Source organism: Papilio polytes, unplaced genomic scaffold (genome assembly GCF_000836215.1).
Source record: "Papilio polytes unplaced genomic scaffold, Ppol_1.0 DF822067.1, whole genome shotgun sequence".
In the NCBI taxonomy this organism is placed as follows: domain Eukaryota; kingdom Metazoa; phylum Arthropoda; class Insecta; order Lepidoptera; family Papilionidae; genus Papilio; species Papilio polytes.
Genome location: NW_013527137.1, coordinates 3,380,007 through 3,403,674, shown reverse-complemented (window position 1 = coordinate 3,403,674; position 23,668 = coordinate 3,380,007). Strand labels below are relative to the sequence as shown.

General features: G+C 35.0%; 2 protein-coding genes across 2 annotated transcripts; one reads left to right on the top strand and one right to left on the bottom strand.

Annotated features, from left to right (window-relative positions):
• Window positions 1-235: 235 nt before the first annotated feature.
• On the top strand, window positions 236-17,165 carry LOC106107157 (E3 ubiquitin-protein ligase RBBP6). The gene is made up of 16 exons (XM_013287871.1): window positions 236-711; window positions 853-1,087; window positions 1,438-1,549; window positions 1,628-1,755; window positions 2,085-2,251; window positions 2,397-2,487; window positions 2,613-2,746; window positions 5,247-5,296; window positions 5,485-5,556; window positions 5,667-5,737; window positions 6,054-6,167; window positions 6,627-6,875; window positions 7,209-7,298; window positions 7,522-7,728; window positions 8,037-8,105; window positions 14,155-17,165. Exons 1-16 carry the CDS (start codon window positions 546-548, stop codon window positions 16,961-16,963), a joined length of 4,764 nt encoding a protein of 1,587 aa, XP_013143325.1. The 5' UTR covers window positions 236-545; the 3' UTR covers window positions 16,964-17,165.
• A 455-nt stretch (window positions 17,166-17,620) lies between these two features.
• On the bottom strand, window positions 17,621-23,215 carry LOC106107489 (sodium-dependent nutrient amino acid transporter 1-like). Its single transcript, XM_013288362.1, has 14 exons — window positions 23,115-23,215; window positions 22,923-23,030; window positions 22,231-22,495; window positions 21,944-22,160; window positions 20,959-21,002; window positions 20,693-20,840; window positions 20,537-20,615; window positions 20,332-20,435; window positions 19,878-20,070; window positions 19,245-19,421; window positions 19,027-19,126; window positions 18,675-18,854; window positions 18,091-18,185; window positions 17,621-17,893 (listed from the first exon to the last, which is right to left on the bottom strand). The coding sequence occupies exons 1-14, from the start codon at window positions 23,115-23,117 to the stop codon at window positions 17,705-17,707; spliced, it is 1,902 nt and encodes a 633-aa protein (XP_013143816.1). The 5' UTR covers window positions 23,118-23,215; the 3' UTR covers window positions 17,621-17,704.
• Window positions 23,216-23,668: the final 453 nt, after the last annotated feature.

Genomic DNA, 23,668 nt, shown 5'->3' with positions numbered 1-23,668 from the left:
GACTGATTTTACATAACACCCCTTCTAAATTTATGTTTGTGTAACTGGTAGCTGGACCCAGTGAGCGTTCACACTGTGCCAGCTAACGGACGGTCCAGTTATTCCAGGTCAAGCCACCTCCACTGATAGACTGTACTGGCTAAATGAGCACCGGGCATTGTATTACTCTCACTTGCTCCACAGAGTACTTTGTAACATACTGACTTGCTCTTACTCTTTGATATTATCTATGGCGTACATCAATGGCGCTTGGCTGTCGTTGAAACGCTAATTGCCTTTATTTTACATTTTATTTAGTTGTTTGTTCCATCTCTTAATAATTATTTTGCCGGTATTAATAGTATTCGGTATAATAATTAACTTATTGTCATTTTACTTGTTATTCATGATTATTTTAGCGTTAGGACTACTGCAATATCAATTGTAACAAACCTGCATGCAAATCTAATTTGATCAAAATTGTTTTTCTTTATGAAGAAAAGGCTAGATATGTGAACATATGTTGTCATGTTACATGAAATTGAATTTTCTTCTTGCTTGTGGAAATGTCTGTACATTACAAATTTAAAAGTGCATTGGATTATGACACAGTTACTTTTGATGGGCTGCATATTTCTGTAGGAGATTTAAAAGCTGCCATATCGCAGCAGAAAAGGATTGGAAAGACTTCAGATTTTGATCTCCAGATCACTAACGCACAGACAAAAGAAGGTTAGTTTTCAAAATCAGACTATATATCTAAATAATCGTCTTTCATGTGATGGTTAATGGTTTGATTTTCTAGGTTATCATACATGATTGTATCCAATATTTTTGAAGTAACTTCGTTAATTATTTAATTTTAATTTATAGTTTATGTGGATGATCAGACTTTAATTCCAAAGAACACTTCACTTCTTGTGGCAAGAGTTCCACTTGCTCAGCAACCTAAGAAACAGTGGGAAGGATCTAATGCAAATTCATCGTCATTGCACAAAGATGTTGCTGTTAACAAGGGATTGGCTGATCTGTCTCGCATGGAAGGTAGCGAACAGGATAAAATAAATGCTATGATATCACAATCCACTTTTGACTACGACCCTAGCAAGTAAGACTTATCTATAATATCAAATAAGTATTTTTTACAAGTTACCAAAGTAAATGTACAAAAAAATTAAGATCATCAATATTTATTTCATTATTGTGTATTAAATTACCTTTAAGCAAGCCCTAAAGACCCAAAAAAGGTACGGAGAATTCCTTGAATTTTTTGATGTGACTACGAATTTCTCTTGTTGGATAGTGAGATTAACCTTTTTTTATTGTTGAGTTTTTATTAAACAGTTTTATTCATTTTTGTACCTCACATCCTTTCTAAAGCTAATTATCTGTAACCACATTTTAAAAAGCATATATAATATAGATATAGAAATTGATAAATTTCTCATAACATTTTAGCTATCAGAAAATAAGAGGACAAAATCAGAGAGGAGCTGTTCCAAGTAACTATATTTGTTACAAGTGTCAGAAGAAAGGTCACTGGATCAAAGACTGCCCTGCGGCAAATTCTGTAAGATTAAAATTTTTAATAACAATTACTTGCATTTTAAATAGTAAAAAGTGAATGAGACATGAAATTGTTTTATAGGGTGAAGCTATAGAAATCAGAAGGAGTACAGGTATTCCTAGAAGTTTTATGGTACCAGTAGATGGTCCAAAAGCACCAGGAGCCATGATGACACCAAGTGGTACATTTGCAGTCCCCGCAGTTGATCAGTAAGTAAACAATTGAATGATGAAATAAGTATCGTATTTAGAAAACAAACACTACATAAAAATACTTTTAATTTTAGTAATAAAATAGGTTCATGTACAGCATGTATTATATGTTTTCAAGTCTTTGCTACAATTGTGAATTTTACAGTTTTTAGAAGTACAATTATTTAATTAAAAATGATTCTTAACTTCAAAATATTATTTAGTGATGATAAAACTTATACATAGTAATGTTTATTGTAAATTACATAATTTAATATCAAATGATTTATCTTAAGTAAAGGTGTTTGTTCTTGTTGATAGTATAATCTATTTTATTATATTTATAGTGAGGCATATCTTGCCTCGGAGAATGCTGGTGGTGCTGACACTCCGACCAACGCACCAGCGGCCCCGGAGCCTTCTGTCCCTGATGAATTGATCTGCAGCCTCTGTCGTGACCTGCTCATTGATGCGGTGATGATACCATGCTGCGGAAACTCGTTTTGTGATGAATGTAAGCATTTTTTTTAGTTTTTTGTATGAATAAAATACAATCACTATGTTTTATTTAACTTAATTGCAGTTATAATTTTACTTTAAATAGTTATATAGGTTTATTACAAACAGTATGCTATAGAATTATTTTTAATTGGTTGCAGGTATAAGAGGTGCTTTATTGGAATCTGAAGATCATGAGTGTCCTGATTGTAGGGAAAAAGAGATTGCACCAACAACGCTTATCCCAAACAGGTGCATAATTTAAAGATAAATCCTGTTTACGAAAATTTAAAAAAAAAACTTTTTTATTTTTGATAAGCAATTAATATTTTTTATATGAGTGAATATTTATTTTAATAGTTTTATTTTCGTTTCAGATTTTTAAGGAATTCTGTATCAGCGTTTCGTAACCAAACAGGCTACAACCGAAGAGCGCCGCATCGGCCGTCGGCAGCGCCCCCGCCCGCGCCCGCCGCGCCCCCGCCCGCGCTCGCCCCGCCCCCCGCTATGGGTTTGTACCTTTCGTTTTGCTTATTTACTAAATTATTTATATGTTACGTGTCAAAGTTGTTTAACTTAATTTTTGTGTGTATAGAACATCCTCAAACTTTTTGGTTCACAATTTATCTTTATTAACACCTATTCTAGAAGAAACGCTGAATAAGACATATTTGTATTTTATACAATTTTTAAGGGAACTTGACAATGTTTGGGTATCGTTGAATACATTTTCAACAAGTTTTATTTAATTCTATCGTAATTTCTTTTAAAATGTTGGATTATTAGATTAAAAAGATAATTTAATGAGTCACTAACAATTTAAGAGTTTTATTTTAGATTGTATAGATCTAGTGATAAGTACCAGTAAAGTCTTTTAATACTATTTTGTGATAATATATATCTAGATAAAGATATTAAATTCGTGTTATATCTTTGTATGTGATTCTTTAAAGTAATAAAGTTATGTTTAAAATCTTGCTCACTCTGAGATAATTTATCAGTATGTAAAACAGTGAGGAAATTATCGATTACAAAACTTTCATAATTCTTTAAGTAATTATTATCATAATTTTATAAATTAACACATACAAGTATTTCGTAAATCGAGACAATGTTTAACCTTTGTTAATACAGATGTCTAGTATAAATAAATAATGATATAATAGTAAAAATAATATTAATAATAAAAAACGTTTATTAATGTTTAATTGACATGTCAAAAATACTCTACAGAAAGAGTTAAAATATCGAAATTTTAGAAAGAAAGGTCTGAATTACAAGATAATTGAAGTCTGTATTGTTAGTTTTTTTCGGTTTCTTTATTTTTTTACGTTCTTTAGTATAAGTAGATGAATAGTGTGAACGTTTGTGCCGCAGATGTGGCGGGCGCGGCGCCCCCGGCCGGCGCGCCGCCGCGCGACCTGCCCGCGCTCGCTGGTAAATGTTCACCATCTCCACACTATTCATACATTAACATACAGACGGTGTCGGTAGTGGGCTCGGTGCATGTTGACTATTACGTTTATTATGATTTATTACAATTTTACTTAAATGAATGTAAACGTTTAGTAAGCTTTATTTTCGTACTTAGTTGAATGCATGTAATTTTTAAGTTTATTTGCTGTTATTTTTCAATAATAACAAAGTTTTTGTCTTTATTGTATTGTTTAAAAATAGAGCCATTTTTTTTTTGATGGCTTTATGATGTAAAGTTACTTTGGAGTAACTTTGTAGTATTGGATTTAGAAATCCGATTTTTTGTAATGTTTGGAAATTTTTTGTACTGCTTATATTATTAGATTTTTAATATACGTTTAAAGTTAACTGTCAATTATTTCAAACCATTTGTAACTTAACTCTATTATAATAAAAAAAAAAAACATTTTTGTATCACATAACTTAGCAGAAATTTGAAATGTACGCTGTAATGTTTAAAAAATAATATTTGAGAATGTCAGATCGTTGTTCAGTTATCGTGTTGTAAGCTGGTGACGTTTGGCATAGATGGTGTCGTGGGCGGTGGGCGTGGCGCGGGCGCGGACGCCAATGGGGAGCGCGGCCGGGCGGGGGGCGGCCGCAAGCCCGCCGGGGGGCGCGACGGGCGCGGCGAGCGCGGGGGAGGGGACGTGTCGGAGTCGGAGGGCTCGGGGGACGACAACATCGTGGTGATGGTGCCGCCAGCGCACCACGCCCACGCGTACCCGCATCCCCACCCCCACCCCCAGCACCAGCATCCACACCCCCACGGCCACGCGCACCCCCATGGGCATCCGCACGCTCATACCCACGCCCGTCGACACAACATGCACCGACCGACTAGATTAGGTACACCCACATAGCGACCAATTCACGTATATATTCGATAAAACTAAAATATTTATAAGTCTGTATTATAGCAACATAAGTGTGTGATTAATGTTCGATATTCTTCATAAGTTACGTATGCTTATGAGTAGCGTAGCTTTAATAAATCAGGCGATAGGTTGGCGCGTGGTGTCAAACACTTGCACTGTACTATTATGCTACGAAGACAAAGCCGTGCGCCTAAATGAAATAACGTTTTTGAAGTTGGATAAAGAAGAAAATCAAACAACTATTGTAAATCTTGTTTTGTTGTGAACATTTTATATAAATGTGTTTTAAACTAGAAGAATATCTTGTATGATTGTACTAATACTCAATTATAATTTTATTACGATTTAGCCTATGAATTGTTTGAAAAAATGTTGATAAAAGTGTTAATAATATTTATTTTCTGACTTCAATTCATATATTAAATATTTCTGATAATGGTTTATGAATTTATGTTAATTTTAATTTGATATTTATAAAAAAAGAAGATATTACATAAGTCCTGATATACAACAATAATTGCCGATTAATTTTGTGAACTTGTTATATATCCGTTTTTATTATATAAGCCTGATAGATGACAATTTATGCTAGTTATTATTGTTGTTATAGTAGTTCAAATATGTAAAAAATATCTCAAAATAATTTATTTGTTTCAGGACATCAGCCTGGGATGAAGCCACCTGGGATTGATGGACCTCCAATTAATGTAAGTTTTATGCAATATTTAACAACTTTATAGTAGCGGTTAAATATTTTATTTACAAATAAGTAGTGATGTGTCGAAATCTTGAATATTGGCATTGTTTAATAAGGGGCTTTGCATTCGACGAGTATAAACCGCTTCCCAATGCTCATGAGGTAGTTTGTAAGTTTACTAATTTAATTTTTTAACAGATGCCTCGTCTTGAAGAGCAAAGAGCAAGCACGCCTACTATTGACGAGAGAAGAGATCCGATGTCGTCGCAGGTGGGCTTTATATTAATTTGTCTTTTAGGAACAATGACGTAGCTATTTCATTTGACATGACATATTGTTCGAGTAACATTAATAAAAGAAACGCATGTTATAATTCTCAGGTCGTGTTCAACCGGGGACAAGCGCCGCCATTTGTACCAGGCTTGCTGCCGCCGGCACAACGGTATCCCAAGTATGTAGTTTTTGAATTATTATTTTTAATAAAGTCTAATACGAATATGTACTAGCTTTTGTAAATACGTTGTTGTCTTTGAATTCCTAAATAATTTTATCAGACTAGCTGTTGCTCGCAACTTCGCCCGCGTGAAAAAATAATAAAAAATGTAGCCTATTTACTCACTGATAACATAGCTTTTAATAGTGAAAGAATTTCTGAAATCTACCAAGTAGTTTTCGAGTTATTTCAATACATATAAAAATACATATCTTTCCTCTTTATAATTATTTGTATAGTTGTTTTTTAAATTTAATATTGTTTTGATTTTCAGCCAACCGTACGGACGGCAAGGTCCGCCGGGGCCGCTGTACGGCGACCGCTACCGACACCGCTTGGAGCCCTACCAGCCGCCGCCGCCCGGCATTAAGGATTCCCCCACTAACGGGTAACATTTATGCACTTTCTTGCTCTTTCACACATGTGTTTTAGACTTGTAGTTGTATATTACGACATTTATAAACAAGTTATAATCATAACTCACAGAGGTATTATTCTAGTTGATTATGTATTGAGTTTGGTGATAATAGTCAGAATTAGTATAACTTTAATTATGTACAAATATTGGTGTGGTTAGATGATTAATAGATCAGTTTTTATCGATTGGACGATCAGTCGTCGAGAGAGAGAGAGAGAGAGAGAGAGAGAGATAACGTTGATGAAAATATCAACCTCAATACCGTAAATAACTTGTGACAGTTGTTGCAAGTCTCAATTTTTTATAGTATGTACTTAAATTAGTTTGTAGACTTGTCGATGTATTGTATATTAATTTTTGCAAGAATTATATTAAATTTGAGGTGTGTTGTGTTTAGTCATAGTTGAGTGGTATACATTTTGTACGTAGGGCCGGAGAGGACCCGCTCGAGGCGTTCAACCGGATGATACGTGAGAAGGAGATGCGCGCGAAGCGGCGGGAGGAGGAGCGGCGGCGCGCGCACTCCGGCTCGCGCTCCCCGACGCGCTCCCGCACGCCGCGCTCACCGCGCTCCCCGCGCTCGCCGCGCTCCCCGCGCTCCCCGCGCTCCCAGCGCTCCCCGCGCTCACCTCGAGCGCGTCCTCGCAGTCGCGCATCTAGCAGAATTCGATATACTAGGTTAGTCGTATTATATATTTATGACTTAGTTAGTAGTGTATCTATATACCTTTGAGTAGTTCGTATCTGTGATATTTGTGATCATTAGATGTTTTTAACCTGTCAGTATATAGGCTTTTGTATAAGTATCAAATTATGACACAGTGTAGATTAGAATGTGTCTTATTTATATAAAATGTTATCGTTGTGATAGTTCATTATGACTAAATCAAAAACAATTTTAAGAAGAATGCGATAAAACTAAGTGTTATAAACCCTAATGTCAAAACTTATTTAAACTTTTCTTAATATTTGTAACACAGTTTTGTAAAGAGATGGTGTTTTGTATTTCAGATCGCGATCGGCTTCTCGCGGCCGCGTGCGCCGCTCACCCTGGTCGCCGCGGCGCAGGCGCACCAGAGACAGATCACTCTCACTCACACGGTAACACTGCCACATACATTTATATCACAAATTTATGTATGCTCGTAATATATGGACTTAAAGAAATGCTGTTTAAATCTTTTGTCTAATCTCTCACATAATATGCCTAAACGTGATGTTAACGTGAAATATAATTTTCAAATCCACGACTTTAACTGCTTTTTCCTCGCGCAGTTGGCCAAAAGCTAGTCTGATATAAAGTAAACTTACATTGCATTTTTAGGTCGCCGTCGCCTCGTCGCCGGCACCGTACCCCGCTGCGGTACCGCTCGCCGCTGCGGTCTCCGGGGCCGCGGTCTCCGCTCCGGTCGCCGCTCCGCTCCCCGCTGCGGTCTCCGCTCCGCTCTCCGCTGCGTTCTCTGCCGCACTCGCCGCACCGCCCGCCGCCGCTCATGAGGTCGCCGCAGCCCAGACCGATGTCGCCACATAGGTGAGACATTTTTTTTTTTCTAAAACCTATGTGTATCGCATTACATTATAAATCGAATCATTCCTAAAAGAAATAAAATTAAGGACCGAACTGAAACAAATTTAAATTTTTCGCCTCGAACGAGACGGTAAGATTTTAATGGAATTTAAAATTTAGGCGTGGCTCTATTACATAAAACGCAGTTGCATTTTTAAATGTCGTTTCAGTATTCTGTCGCAAAAGTTTCAATCTGTAAATATGATTGTTGTAGACTAACGTGCTCTGAACTCACTTGTATCTCCCATTTAAAAAAAACCTTTTGTCCTCAGATACGCCGGAGTGTATGATGAATTGTTATCGCCCCCGCGTCGTAGTGTTGAGCCGCCATACGGAGCCAGGTACGATTGTAACAGTTTAACTAGTGTCTGCGTCGCGCGCCCGCGCACCATACCCGCCGCCTTATCCGCCGTCTTACTCGCCGCCTAGCGCCGTCTAGCGCCATCTAGCGCACGCACTTATTGCCGAGCGGATCGAACCTCAGTTTGCGTGTCCAGTGTCCCTATGTACGGACGGTTTTATCATACATTTGTATATATTATGAACTTATGTAACGTTGATGTACACATGTGATTGTATTGAAAAGTAATCGTTGCTGTCGACGGTAAGTACGTCACGTGGCCGCCATTGAATTTTGTACGTGATGCAGCCAACAACTATAGCAGCCGGAGTCTTCTGATGTCAACATTATTAAGTTCACGTTTATATTGTGTAGTTAATGATTGGTATTTGTAAATTTTAATTACGTCACTGAAATGTAAAATCTGTCTGTGATAAAAAATGTGATATTTTCTAACTTTTAACTTTAATGAATTTCTGTATGTTAAACTTTTCGAAGATGTATGTGTATGTATTAAATGTGAATTATATATACATTTATGCATTGGAATGTTTATTTAACGCTTTATGAAACACATGCTGTAGTATTTGGGAATCAGATAAATGAAACTTCATTGTGCGAGTGCGTAATGACAACTGTTTATTTACATCTACCGACATAGATATTATTCAATATGCCACATGCCCTTTCTTTTCATAAAGGAACAATATAAAAGAACATTATAATTTAAATAACGATTTAAAACTTACAATTAATAATCAAAGTAACTGTGAACTGTAACCTTCTAATAAATGAAATCTCAAATCTAAATAAACCATTTTGATAAGTTTCGAAGAAAATATGTCTCTCAAAATTGACATTTTTTTTGTGGATCACATCTATTTTCGAACTTCACACACAACTGCTCGTATTTAATATCTTGAGTAATATCTAGCTCATTGTACAGCTCGCGGCCGACCTTCCCGATGACATGTAGAAATAATGCAACCTTTTCTCGGTCGCTCGCCTTTTCTCGCCCCGATGCTATCAAATACCAATCAAAAGTATTTTTCCAATCACGCCAATTGTTACAAATGTTTCCTATTTCTTGCATCGGCGGTGGTTGCTGTATGGCGGCGACACCGCTCGTCGCCGGCGTCGATGAGTTGTCGCTATTTTTTATTCCGTCCGGCATTGTTTTCTTCCAAATGTTTTATTACCTTTTGTAATTTCACGCACACTTATCACTTTTAAAACTTTAAAACTTCAGAAACACGCATAAAACCACACCTGACACCATGTAGTATTTGGGAATCAGATAAATGAAACTTCATTGTGCGAGTGCGTAATGACAACTGTTTATTTACATCTACCGACATAGATATTATTCAATATGCCACACATGCTTTAATGTAACTACCAATTGCATTTTATTTGTTTTAATACCAAAAAATGTAAAGCGAAGCAAGTGGTTACCTGATTTAGCTAGATAAGGAAGTGATTGCTATCCATAGACATTTGTTACAAGTTAAATGATTGCAAAAACCTTCATTATCCCCTCCCCCGCTAAATTCCTTCTCCTTTCTATGTTTTCCTTTCGCTCATAGATTCCCCTCCCATTTTCCTAAAGATTCCTCTGCACTTGCTTCATTAACGTAAAACTTAATATAAAAATATTTGCTTTTTTATCTATACTAATGTTATAAAGAGGAAAGATTTGTATTTTTGTATGTATTAAAATAACTCAAAAACTAATGAACCGATTTCAAAAATTCTTTTACCGTTATAAGTTTACGTTAGCGCTGATTATTGTAGGCTATGTTTTATACTATTTTATAATTTCATATAGACGAAGTCGCGAGCAAAAGCTAGTATCTTATAAGGAGACAATTATAGTCGTTTGCAAAAATGGCCTTATTCCGCTAATGTGCTCTGTATCTTCAAGTGGTTGTCGAGTAAAATAGCGTTTCTAGATATTGAACGGGTCCAACTCCTGCGGGTACGCCAGGTTACAAACTGTATGTTTCGCCCTGATTCCTCTTTTGTCGATATCTACTTGCGACATGGAACTATCCCAAGTTATTTTGGGTAGGACTTATTTATTTTAATTTTGTACGATTATGGTCGGAAATGTGCATTTTCAAACATCTTTGGACCATTGCCATGTTGCTAATGGTCTGATCTATTCGTTGAGGATTTGGTTTTAACAATGAATTGTTAAACAAAATCAACCCTAATGAAGCAAAACCAAAAACTATCTTTGCTACTTCTCTTAAGAAAAATTCTCACGGACACTTTGTACCATTTATGTTTATACATACGTATTGAAATATCTGATGTAGAATGCATTACATACATAGATGTTTTATTATAATAAATGACTTGATGACTTTCGTCAGTATAGTCGTCGGTGTATATTTATTTCTACCTTATGTCCACGTGCTGGTTATTGTAACATTGTAACGTCATTTGCATGCTTATTATTGTTTAATCTTTTCATATTTATCTCATAATTCAGACGGATGGTAATCAGTTTGATAAATGTATATCATTAATAGTCGATAGAATATTATCAGTAACCTATTTATCTATGGATTATAGGTGATGAAGGTCATTTGAATAAATTCTTGATAGTAATAAGCTATGTCATTGTTCATTGCTGTCGCTTTCTTTGTTCGTTTGAAAAGTAGATTGATAAATGTAACATTGAAAAATCTATGTATTTTGAGATTCAAACATTGTGGCTGGTTAGGTGAGGATACATAGCAGGTTGGTGCTAGCTGCCTACTGTGGGAAAAGGAGCTCGCCTAAGATTGTATAAGTCTCAAACATCTCCACGGTTCAAGGTCCTTTGTGCGCTGAGTAATGTCCTACTCACATATTACTTTACACCCCGCTACTCCTAAATTTTTTTTCTGCGCGACGACTTGAATGATCCTCTATTCTACCAAGATATCTGACAATTACATATTTATGTACCGGCTTGTCTCTCCTATACCTACCATTTTGTTGCTCACAGCGTCACTGCTTACACCGAGCCGCCATAACGTTTCAATTGAAGTGTAATAATTTTTTCATGTTGTAAAATATTTTTTAAAATGTCAGTAACGGCAAAAGTAACCTGATAAAAATGTAATCGGTGAAATAAACATGAAAATAGTAGCTTATTGAGAAATGCCAGTTGAGAAAACAGCGACAAAGTAGAAAATTTGTTGTGTATGGGTGCGGTATCGCGGGACGTGGCAAATGGCAAATTGAAGCAAAGTATACTGTCTGTCATTGCCGAACGTATGTATGTATCGCGACACATATCATCGCTGTCTGCTGTAAAATCGCACCTTTAGAGCGGGCGCACACCTTTGACTAAACTATCGCACAACTGTTGTACGATTGTCGATTGTTTCGCAGCAAATTCAACTTGCACAACTAAAAATCAAGTTGTGTGCGCACTTCCATATAAGCTCACAGGAATAAAAGCGAGACTTTTGTGCGATAGTTTAGTCAAAGGTGTCAGCGAGTTCTAACACTCCTATTACACTAAGTGATTTCTATGTCAATAGAAATAAAACAAGATGATGTTGATATTTCCTTTTAGTTGACATAAAATTTTAGTATGTTTTAAAAGATGTGCTTTACTGACATTGAATTAAACAACATATTTTAATTTACTTGATTGTTCACAATTAGTGGTAATTTGAATTTGCCGCTATTTCTATATTTTTTTACCATTACTTGGATGTTCGAGTTTTTTCGCTGTCAAATCTTATGTAAAACTTAATGTTGTCTTCAGATTGTCTCGGTTACTACTTAACTAAGTAGGTATGGTCATTAGAAATGTTATGAATCACGTAAAATATACTGTTTTAATTGTTTTATTTCGGTGTCAGTCCTGCAGTTTTGTTGTTGGTCAAAGATGTAATTAATCAGTCATTGACGCTGTAAAATGTGATATTATGATAATAAAAAACTTTGTTATAATCTGGTCTTTTATTTCTTTATGATTATAGTTTTATCCATTACGAATTTTATAATGTCTTGTTTTTATGTTTTTGTATAATGTTATTTGTAAGGAAATGTATTTATAAGAAAGATCTCTAATAATGTTAAGAAATAAATCAACGTGTATAATATATTTTTGGCAATATTTGCAATATTTTTGTATAACGTTAAAATTTATTTTTGCATGCGTTTATGTGAAATGTTTTCAATCTGTGTTGTTGTTGCTTCTGTATATTTACATTTTAATATTAATTGTACTTGTAAAATATTGACTATGTCCTTTTTAACAACATTTCAATTATGTTTAAGACAGAAATGAAATTATGTGTCCTAATTGTTAAAGAAAATATCTGTATGCAATTTACTCATTTGTACATTGTTTTAATTTTCTTGTAAAACTATATTTTCAATTGTATTTTGATTGATATTTGGTAATGATATAAGTGTAATAAAAGTGAAATGAGATTTACATTGTCACTGTAACTGATTAGTGTCTTAAGTAAAATGTTATATCAAATGTGACCTTTTGATAACTGAAAAAACATGCTTCCTTGTGGTTTTTCAAATATCTTGGCGGCTGACCGAGCGTATTGCGCAGTGTCTCTCACCCAACACTTAAAAATTCTGTGCTACGCCACCACTCGAGCTACTCGAGTCGAGCTGCCGAGATATTTGTAAACAATACCTGTGTCGCCTAATGCAATACCGATTTAATTTTTAAGATAATAGCCGGTTTACTATCTTGTACTGTTTTACTAATGTTACCCTTCTCCTGAAATGTTAGTACCATAATGTTGTTTGTAATCCGTGGTTGTTTTCTGTTGCATTCGATTAATGATAGCAGCTATCAAGAATTCCAAAATGTACTGTTTATAATGTACTGTAATGTATCACTATCAATAATTTTCGGCATTTTACTGATTTATTGCAATTCATTTTGACATATTGTGACGATTCTAGTTGAGATATCACTTGTCGAATGTGACTGAATATGGAATCTGGCTAGACATGGATTGATCGTTTTGTGATAGCCGGATATTTCATTATGATGTTATCACTAATTTTTGGACATTTCATTAAGTAGTTTTTGTTAAGCTTTTCATATCGTCAGATTAATATTCATTGATATGGCCACTTTCATCATTGTTTTGTACAGACACACTTATATTTTTCACTTTCATTTGTTACATTACATTAAAATCGTTTTGATTTCTTTTATGATACAATACTTTATTAATACATGTGAAAAAAGATATATTGTTTGTAAATTTGTCATGGTTAGACGTGGTGCTCACCATCAGCGTGAAGCTCGCTAATTAATGTCGAAAAAAAAAATATATTTACCCTGATGTTTAAAAAATAAGACCAAATTGCAGTTTTATTTATCAATGTTTAAGTAAATATATGTATACTGTTTAACTCATTAAATAAGAAGTTAAAATAAAAACTTTTGTGTTGTTAAAATGATGCTAATCGTGTTTTACCAGTTTTTCTTTTTCAGTGAAAGCTTTTTTCTACAGGTGCCCTACAGCGACGCTCTGTAACCAATCAGCACATTTACCAAGTGGTAAATTTTACTGTAATGGTATATTTCACCCCAAGTAATTGGAAATGATTGCTAGATATTAGGCTCTTCTAATATATTCTATTCATCTATCCGATTAATATTTCATCATGTTATTTTATCCGTTTTATGGTATTAATGTAGATAAGCAGTAAATTAATACTAGCGTTACAAAAGCTTAGCAAAATTATCACAAAAAGGAAAAAATATAATGTGACCATTTGCCGATATAATTTTGAAATATTAGATTTATGATAATTAGTATATTAAGTGCCATGTACGAAAGAAAAACATTTTTTTTTTTCAAATTTGAGTATTTTTCAAGAAACTTTACATTTTTGCAGGTACTTGGGTTATATAAACATAGGAATAAAACTTTGAGGAACAAGCAAAAACCTTTCAAAATTCGATGTGCATAAATCGGTTCGATTCGCGAGGCAATAAATAGGTTAGTTACGTGTTAGCAGACTAAGTTCAAAGTGTAAGATGAATATGTTTTCATTTACAGATATGGGCCGAGAAATAATGCACCGCCTCCGACTTTCCCCCCATTGGGAGCTAAACCGATACCTCTTATGGGTAGTCTTCCAATGCGAACTGATCCTCAGCCGGGTTATCGAGGACGTTTTGACGGCCCACCTTTTGAAGAAATTCCACCTAGCGTGGAACCCCCTGTGCCAGGATTCGAGCCGTCGCCGTTTGAGAAACCCTCTTTTGGTCCGTCGGGTCCATTAGAACGTGATAGAATATCAGGTTCAGGTTATAGGGATGGTTACAGGCCACCCCAATACGCCGACGGTCCGGCGGGATACCGGGATATACCAATACCTGCTGCCCAGAACGAAATTTCCGTTCATATTCCAAATCAACCCCCACGATACCGTGATAATTATAGACCTGGACATAGCTACCGTGATCAAGGTCCTGCACCATTTAGGGATGGCGCCCAGTCCTACAGGGATTCGGGTCCACCAGGACTGCCATACCGCGAAGGTAACTTTAGAGGAGCCCAGCCTCCGTCATTCCGTGATAATTCGTATCGGAATATGCCCTTCAGAGATGGTAACTACAGAGACCCAGTGCCTCATAATTTCCGCGATCCAAATGTGCCGTACAGACCGCCTAGCGCCGATCCTCGAGAACCCATACCGCCAAATTATCATGATCCTAATTATCGAGAAAGTTTTAGAGATGAAACTAATGCAAATAGGGATGCAATGCGAGCTGGGTATCGTGCTAATGCTCGAAGTAGGGGAGGAAGTAGGCGTAATCCGAATGTTGAACATGAAAAACATAGAGATGCACGTGAGCGCGAAAGGTTGAATGAGAACAGAGAACCACCACCCGAAAAAGGAGAACGATCTCGAGATGCAGATAAACGACAGGCTTATGAAAAAAGAGAAGTACGTGATGAGCGTACACGAGATACAGAAAGAAATCGTGAATATGATAAAGAAAGAGGTCGTGATAAAGCAACGCCAGATAAAAAAGGCCGGTCGTCACCTAAGCGCACACGAGAAAAGAAACGCAGTGAATCTAGAGGACGTTCCAGAGATCGAGACCGCGATCGCGAAAATCGTCGTGAAAAGAAAGATGATCGGTCTCGCGAAAGACCCTCTTCCGAAAGAGGCAGAGATCATAAAGATAAAGAAAAGAAAATCAAGGACAGAAAAAAGAAAAAACGAGAAAAGGAAAAAGATAATAAAAAGAAGCGCGATAAAAAAGAAAAAAAAGAAAAAGAGTCCACAAAGAAAGATGATGACGATAAAGAAAAAACAGAAAATGTTGATAGTCAAACAGAAAATAAAGAGCTCGTTAAGCAGGAACCAAAGGAAGAAGAATCTGTACAAAATAATGTTGTTCAAACTGAACCAGCTGTGGCTAAAGTTATAAAAGCCGATGCGACCGAATCAGTTGTTGAAAAATCAAATGAAGACTTATATGGTGATGAATCTGCAGAAGCTGTTGATAAAGAAATAATACAAAATTACGTGAAAACCGAAAACAAAGAGCAACAACCCATCGAAGTTCAAACAGAAGAGACTTGTAATAAAGATGACCCATTTGACGGAATAGAACTTCAAGCAGTAACTGAAGACTTAGAAGCAGACATTGAAGGTAACACCGGTCAAAGCAAAGAAATGCTGGCACCTTTACCCGAATTATCTAAATGGGAAGTAGATGATGATAATGCTGAAAAAACCAAGGAGCCTGGTGAAATAACTTCACCAGAAGAAGAGGAGGACAGTGGCAAAGTCACATCTGAAGTTATTAAGCGCGCCGAAAACGCCATATTTGCAAAAGCCATTAGTTCATTGCGCCCGATAGAAATTAAAAAAATTAGTAGTGATCGTTTAAAATTATACGGTGATGAAATGGAACAAAAAAATTCTATGAACAATATTCAAATTACTGTTCCCGTAGTAGATTCTAATCAGAGGTCTATTGAATTAAGTGACAGAAACAGATATTCCAAAACACCTCCACCAAGATTGTCCGTTAAAGAAAGATTAGGTGGAAAGGTGGAAGACGTACGCAAAAGTCGAGAAATGCGATTAGTGCAAAGTACCGTAGAAAGAGTGAAGTCTAGGTCAAAAACGCCCAAGAGAGAACAAGCTTATCGCAGAGTGACGGTTGAAAAAGAAAAAGAAAATAAACCTAGATCCCACGGTAGATCGCAGCCGACTAAATCTGACAGACGTGCTGACAAAGAGGATAGCAGAAATTCAGATAGTTATCGCGGCGGCGGTGATTCAAAGAAAAAGGATTTCGATAGAAGTACAAAGCACGACAAAAAATCAAATGTTGACGACAATTTTGGCTCTCGCCATCGTGATCGTGGCAATGACAACTCAAATGATATAAAACGATCGAATGCAGAACGTGAAAGAAAGAAATCTATTTTAGACGAAGCTCATTTTGAACCAGATTATGACGAAACACTTGAATCAGATAACGAAACTAAAGAGGAAAGCAGCAAGAAACGTGGACGTTCAGCTTCACCCAGTGCAGTTGGCGAGGCAAAAAAGGCAAAGCTGGAAGATACCATCAAGCTGGATCTAACTAACGTAAAAAAGAAACCCGAATCTGAAAGTGAGTCTTCTAGTGAATCTGATGGTAGCTCTTCTTCATCTTCTTCGGATGCCCGCAGACGTAAGAAAAAGAAGAAACGTAACAAGAAAAAGAAGAAACGCGCTGCTAGTGATAGCGACAGTGACTCCGACTCAAGTTCCGACGACCATAAGAAGAAGAAAAAGAAGCGTAAGCATAAGAAGAGATCTAATAAAAAGAAGAAGAAGTCTAAGCATAATAAGTAAAGCATAAATTCCTTGGAAGTGAAACACTTTATTTTTAACATTTTATGTATCTGTGTAACTTTTTACCGTTATTAATAACAATTATTATAATTATCGCGCATTGGGCAGTACTTCTTACTGCAGAGTGAATTTTTATGTTTAGAAAATGTATTATCTATACGTCATGTAAGATTATTAAGTAATAAATTGCAATGGAATAAAACGATGTTTTATTTACACAAAACGCCTTATTTGAATCAATCGGACGCAAACACCTTATAACTTTTATAATATCTACTGCGACTTTTTTTATCAATGTTCGTCGTTTGCCAGTAATAAATATTACCCAGTATACTATTAAGATAATACTTGTTATAGTCATCGCTGAGATGCCTTACAAAAAAGTCATTCAGTGCCACTGAATAAGTGGTATTGATTCGTGTAGTGTTTCGAAATAAATAATGTCCCGTTTTTTTTTAGAAAAACCTTTAATAAATTACATAACATAGTACACTTATTTGCTATACTGCACAGTAGTACACTTAACTGCATTGAATTTTTGTGTTCACCGAGAATCGTAATTTTTAATTACGGGCGTGCATTGATACCTTTATATACTTCGTTATACAGATATTTTATATTTTACATGATCGTGGAACAAAACAAAAGTAAACATAATAGTTTTAAAGCAATATCATTAATTATTTTATTAATTACACTTATTCATAAAATAATATTAACATATAATTGATTTAGTGTGGTTTATAACTTTGGCTTTGGCTTTCCTCTCCTGTAGCCGCCGGTTAAAGAGAGCGCTATATGGTGGAACCAATTCTTTCTCATTTGCTTTCTCTCGTTTTTAACTTCACGACGGAATTGTTTCCATTCTTCAAACAACTCGGGTTCCCGGGGACCGTAAGTAGGCTTTTTACCAAAAGCTGTTTTAACAGTCTGTAAAAAAAATTAATATTAATCGTTATGACAAAGAACTTATAAAATTTAATTATTATTTAATAATTTACATTTAGGTTATTCTATTTTTAATGACTACGTACGAAGAGTTGTTAAATAGGTAATAATTTTATATGAGGAATCTATAAAAATATAATTAAATGTGCCAGTTGGTAACATTTGATTAAGATACCCACCTGAATTACATTTTTAGATCTATATTTCCATAAAGCGTGTGCCATGAAGAGAGGAATTAACGCTATTCCTAGGTATTGCATAAGATCTCCAGCAACTGTAAAAAATAAATTGGATTATAATGTGTGAAATCTTCATTCTATATCTAGTTTTTTTTTAATATGATCTTATTGGACAAAAATTTGTTTGATGTCTACAGTGCTAAACGTTTTTTTTATCAGCGAATAAACTTTCCTTACAACCATTCTATCTATTTGTTTATTTAATCTTTACTATTTAAAATATAAGCAACAACCTTCAACTAGTAATTATTCATAATAAACTTAATCTATATTGATAAATTCGACATTTAATCGCCGAGCAATAACCTATTTTGCGTTATCGTTTTTAATGCGCTGCTATATTTTAAGCGAACTTTAAATTAATCGTTTTTTCTCTATTTTGAATGTTTTTTATAATTTGACATGATTATTTTTGTGCTTTTCTGCCTTCATTGTCATAACAAGAACTTGAGTTATTTTTGCATAACTTCCGCTTTGAATATCGTGATTTAAAAAGCTAATAAATTTAGTATATTCATACTTACTGTAAGCTGGTTGGGGATAGTAGTAATCCTCTCCGAACGTTAGAGTGCCTGTAGTGACCAGTGCGTAGAAGAACACGCCTATCATAATACATGGCGTCACTATTGACCAGCAAATACGCCAGTAGAACGATGTTTTCAATCCCAACATAAATTCTATGTCTGTACATAAGTTTTCCAATCCTAAAATAGATTTGTCACAAGTTTAAGTTAAAAGTGTCCGAGTCGGTAAGATTTATTAACTACAGATTTATTATGAAAAAGAGATAAAAGTGATAGTTATAAATCTAAATCTCAATTAAAAAGACAAGGAAATTGTGTTCGACTACAATGAAATAAATCGAAATATATTTACCGTAAATCCAAAATACGCCAATGGTCTCAATGATAGCTGCGAACAGTCTCATGAATGTCCCTCCGTAGTGATCCACCAACTCTAATACATACTGACCACCCTAAAAAATAAAAATAAAACCTTTGTAAAAAATACTGATACAAAATCGATGTTCGGCTACTGGAGTTCAGTTTATAAATAAGCTGTTTTGTCACGTTAGTAGAAACTCGTTAGCTTACCGGTGTGACGTAAACAAGTCCAATGAGGAAACCCACGGTGCAACTCATAGCAGCCATGTATAATGTCGGTATTCGGGGGAAGGCGTCTAATAGCACTGTATTGACAGTGGACAATAGAGCGACGCCGGACCCCACTCCCAATACCGCCATCATGAGAAAGAAAAGAACCGCGAACAGCTACAACAAACATATTAAGGGTCTATGAAAAATGTGACCTTTTAAAACAAACTATTACTACCTATAATCTACGAGTTTCCAGTAAAGCTTAAAAGTGCTACGAAGCTACGCATTGCTACGGATGTACTACGCTGCTTTAAAAGATCTAAACTTTGTTAACTATTTTTTTCATAAGAATTTGAGATAAATTCATTGGAATTGTGTAATATGTACTTAACGTTAGATAAAGTGCTGCAAAGCTATGTTCTGTGCTATTTCAAAAATGCCAAAACTTTATAAACGATTGTTAATATAAATGAAGGCTATGGCATTTACAAAATAATACAAGCTGAGAGACAAAATGTGATTTGTATATGAATGTAATATAAATTTAAAAGTAAAGTGCTCTTAATTGACGTGTTACGCAATGTATATATTTTAAAGCAGGGTGCTAATAATAATTAAGTAATTATATACCTGAGGCACAACTGGAGACTTAGCTATAGCGTCCGGGTAAGATATAAACGCAAGGCTGGTACCTCCTGCACCGATGACCTGGCCTACGTCGTCGTAGTTTAATTCATACGCCAAGTTACCCAGCACTCCAAATATTGTGATACCCGATATGAGACTTGTGAACGTATCTAAAGTGGTCACGATCATGGAATCTCTGTAACAAAGTAAAAGTAGTAATAAATATATTATTGTGTTTATCTGATTATGATGTCATTTACAAGAATAACTTCAATCACAATAATTCACATCGTAATGTAAAAATAATGATCGATCGACAAGATTTACTTTAATAAGCTTTGTCTAATCTAAAAAAAACACTTTGCGTGACAAAGTCTATAAAATACTAGTATTAAAGTGTACATTAAGTAATATTGATGAGTCGTTTAATTTAAAAAGTATGACTGTAATCACATACCTGTAAACATTTTGTCTGAAGCCATTGTAAGACGAAAACATAATCAACGCCCCCGAACACACTGACAATGAGAAGAAAACTTGTGTTACGGCTGCATACCAAACCTACAAATCAAAGTAAAAATCTTTTATAGTTACTATTAATTTTAGTACACTGCTTACCTATAAATAATTATAGAATCTAGAAAAACGGAAGGAAAACTTACCCTGATCTCTAGGATCTTCTTCCAATCCGGTGTCACGAAGAATAGAATTCCATTAGCAGCTCCGGGCAGAGTAACAGAACTGTAGAATAATATTATAGCGAATGAAATCCAAAATATGAAAATTGTAAAAAACGTAATTATTGAAAAAATGCTTACCGGATGAGTAAAATGATCATAACAACGTAAGGAAAGAGAGCGAGGAAGTAAGAAGCTTTGCCTGAACTTTTAACACCTCTCGCGACGATTACGAAGATTATTATCCAAGACGCCAGCAAGCACAAGGTCAAGTCCCATAAGGGAACACCTAAAAAATAAAGAAATACGTTTTGTGTTATGATGTATCGACCTCAAAGAGTAATTATTTTTATCAAGTTTTACGAGTTACAATTCATTAAGTCTAATTAACTTGCGTTTATACTTACCAATACCATCATGGATGCCATTTGACTGACGTAAGACTGTTTGCCTACAAAAAAAAATAAAAGTCTCTAAAGTCCACTTAAACATCTTCGCACGAATAGGCCGACTCGTTTGATGTTATACCACGAACACGCAGAAGACGAGCGTGAAGAGGGAACAATTCCGCGATTCGCCCTAATGAGTGTGCATGCCGGAGGCCTAATTTTAATCCCTTTCCACCCTTTTCGTTTATACGAAAAGGGTGGAAAGGGATTTCTTATGAAAAGGATTGAAAGGGATAGTGGATTTGACGGTGGAGGAGCAGAATAGGGAAATATCATCTTTACATGCGCCTCTTCTTCTGTTGACCAAGGTAGGCAATACATATACAATTGCGAATGTACATAGACATTCGACGACGGCGACGATCGCTTCGCTTTTTCGGTGAATTTAGGTGGCCGCTCGCTCGTTTGTCATCTTATAATAAAAAAAGTGATTTTTGCTGTTTGCCTATTTTACTAAATTTCATTCTGAAAACTTGTTACCAAATGTATTAAAATGTCATAGCCATATAACAAATGGAAGCAATAACTTTGTCGTAATCATTTGTTTAACTATGATCCGACTAATATGAAATATGGGTTAACCTCATTCAATTTTTTTATCTACATTAGGTAGCTAAATTATAAAATCTTGGTAAATTAATGTCAATACGTTCTTTTAATCAAACCACATTTCCCTAATTTGTATAGATAAATGAGGGCTTATCAAAAAGTACGCAACAAGTTACCGTTACAGTCAGTTTTTTTATCAGTTTGATTTGATCATTTAATTGGATTACGGTTTATATCCGTTTTGTTATTTTTAATGCAACAAAACCACTAGTACTTATTACGAAAATTAATAGCATTTACAGTTTTGCGGTGAGTTTCTTTTTCTTAAAAACTAGCAATTTTGTCAATAAAACTTGCTTACAATAGAGTGGAAATATTTCCATCATTAACTTACGTGAAATACAACTCTGCACTGCTAACTGGATTGCCTTGTATAGAACTCATATTGACGGATTCTCCTGAAGGCACACAGTTTAACCACGTGGCATCACACAACGCCCAAGGTAAAGGCGACTGGAAACTCATTGCCAAATAGAAGAAACATAAGGCGATGATTGAAACATAATATGATAGAACATATACAGCACTTAAGGCTTGAACATAGCCAGTACCTGAAAAAAAAATAGTGAGTGGTAAATAATGGTTAGAAGAAGATATAAAAGAGTGTATTAGTGTACATACCCTTCATGGCTGGTGACAGTGCCCATATTTTGACGCAATTACTGCTGCTAAATTGTCCCAGCACTGTTTCCAAGTAATACATAGATTTACCAATAATCAGAAGGATAATTATGTAAGGAATAAGAAATGCTCCGCCACCATTTTGGTAAGCTACGAATGGAAAACGCCACACGTTTCCTAAACCAACTGAAGTGGCGATGCAGGACATAAGAAATTCCAATTGATTATTCCATTGTGGTCGTTCTGGATTAGCGCCTGTTTTACCCTGGAAAATGGATATGTTTTGTAATAAATCAAAGTTTCACATATTTTTAGTTTAAAAAACTTAGAATCGCTTTTATTGAATTATTATAGCGCCTATACATCACGGAAACAGTTATTTTTAACCTTATTTTGCTGTATATAACAAAATTAATCATATACATTTTATAGTGATAAAGAGGGTACTTTTAAATTATAGCAATCTTAACATTATAACACCAAAGAGTTCAATATGGTTTTAAGTAAGGGTTCTTTATATTAAAATAAACGCAACAAGGTCTTTGTGAATTAGATAAATTGTGCATTGTCGTTGTTTATTCATATTTTCAAAACTTTTTTTTATAGTGTAATTGTGAGGAAGTTATTGTGAAAAGGTGCCAAAGTTACTGTTTCTACATAGTTAAAGTTCGATAATAAGGGTAAGAACTCACTTGTGGTTTCTTAGATTCAATATCATTTTTGGACTGATCCCCTATTTCTGGTGCCGCATCGAATCCATTATTCAGTTGACCTCCGCCGTCATTACTATTTTTAGAATCCTGAAAAATGTAGAAAACATTTTTATATTTTAAAAAGTGCTAAAAACTCGTAGGCATTTAAATGATACAATTTTCGATAATCACCATTGATACTGGATAGCGCACCAACGCGCGACAATGCGCAAACGCTACAAGTACTGAAGTAAACTTGGCCAAATGTCTTCACGTATACATTGCAACATCAATAAATCTATCAGATAAAAAGTTTAAGATTGCTAGAAATTTATCACGTTTCAATCTTCACGTGTTTATAAAATAATTTGCCCTGTATTTATTATACTTGATTAAATAGATAAACATATTTATTTAATCTTTTGCTAACCCTTTAAAAACTTTTGCTAACACAAAAACACAATAGTTCGAAAGGGATGCTTATTAAGAATTTTCATAAATACTTAGAAGTAACATTAAAAACAAGTACTTCGATTCATACTTGTACTCGTATTTGATATATTAAAATAGATGAATTTCCTAGACTTAATTTAATTAGACTTTGAAAATTACATTACTAATGTAATTAATACTCAATTATCTTCTTTAAGAGTAAAAGAATTATGATTGTCTTAGGCTTAGGACTTGATCGAACGCTAAACGATAATAATATGCCCTAAGCCCTGGCAGCTACTAATTAATTTCAT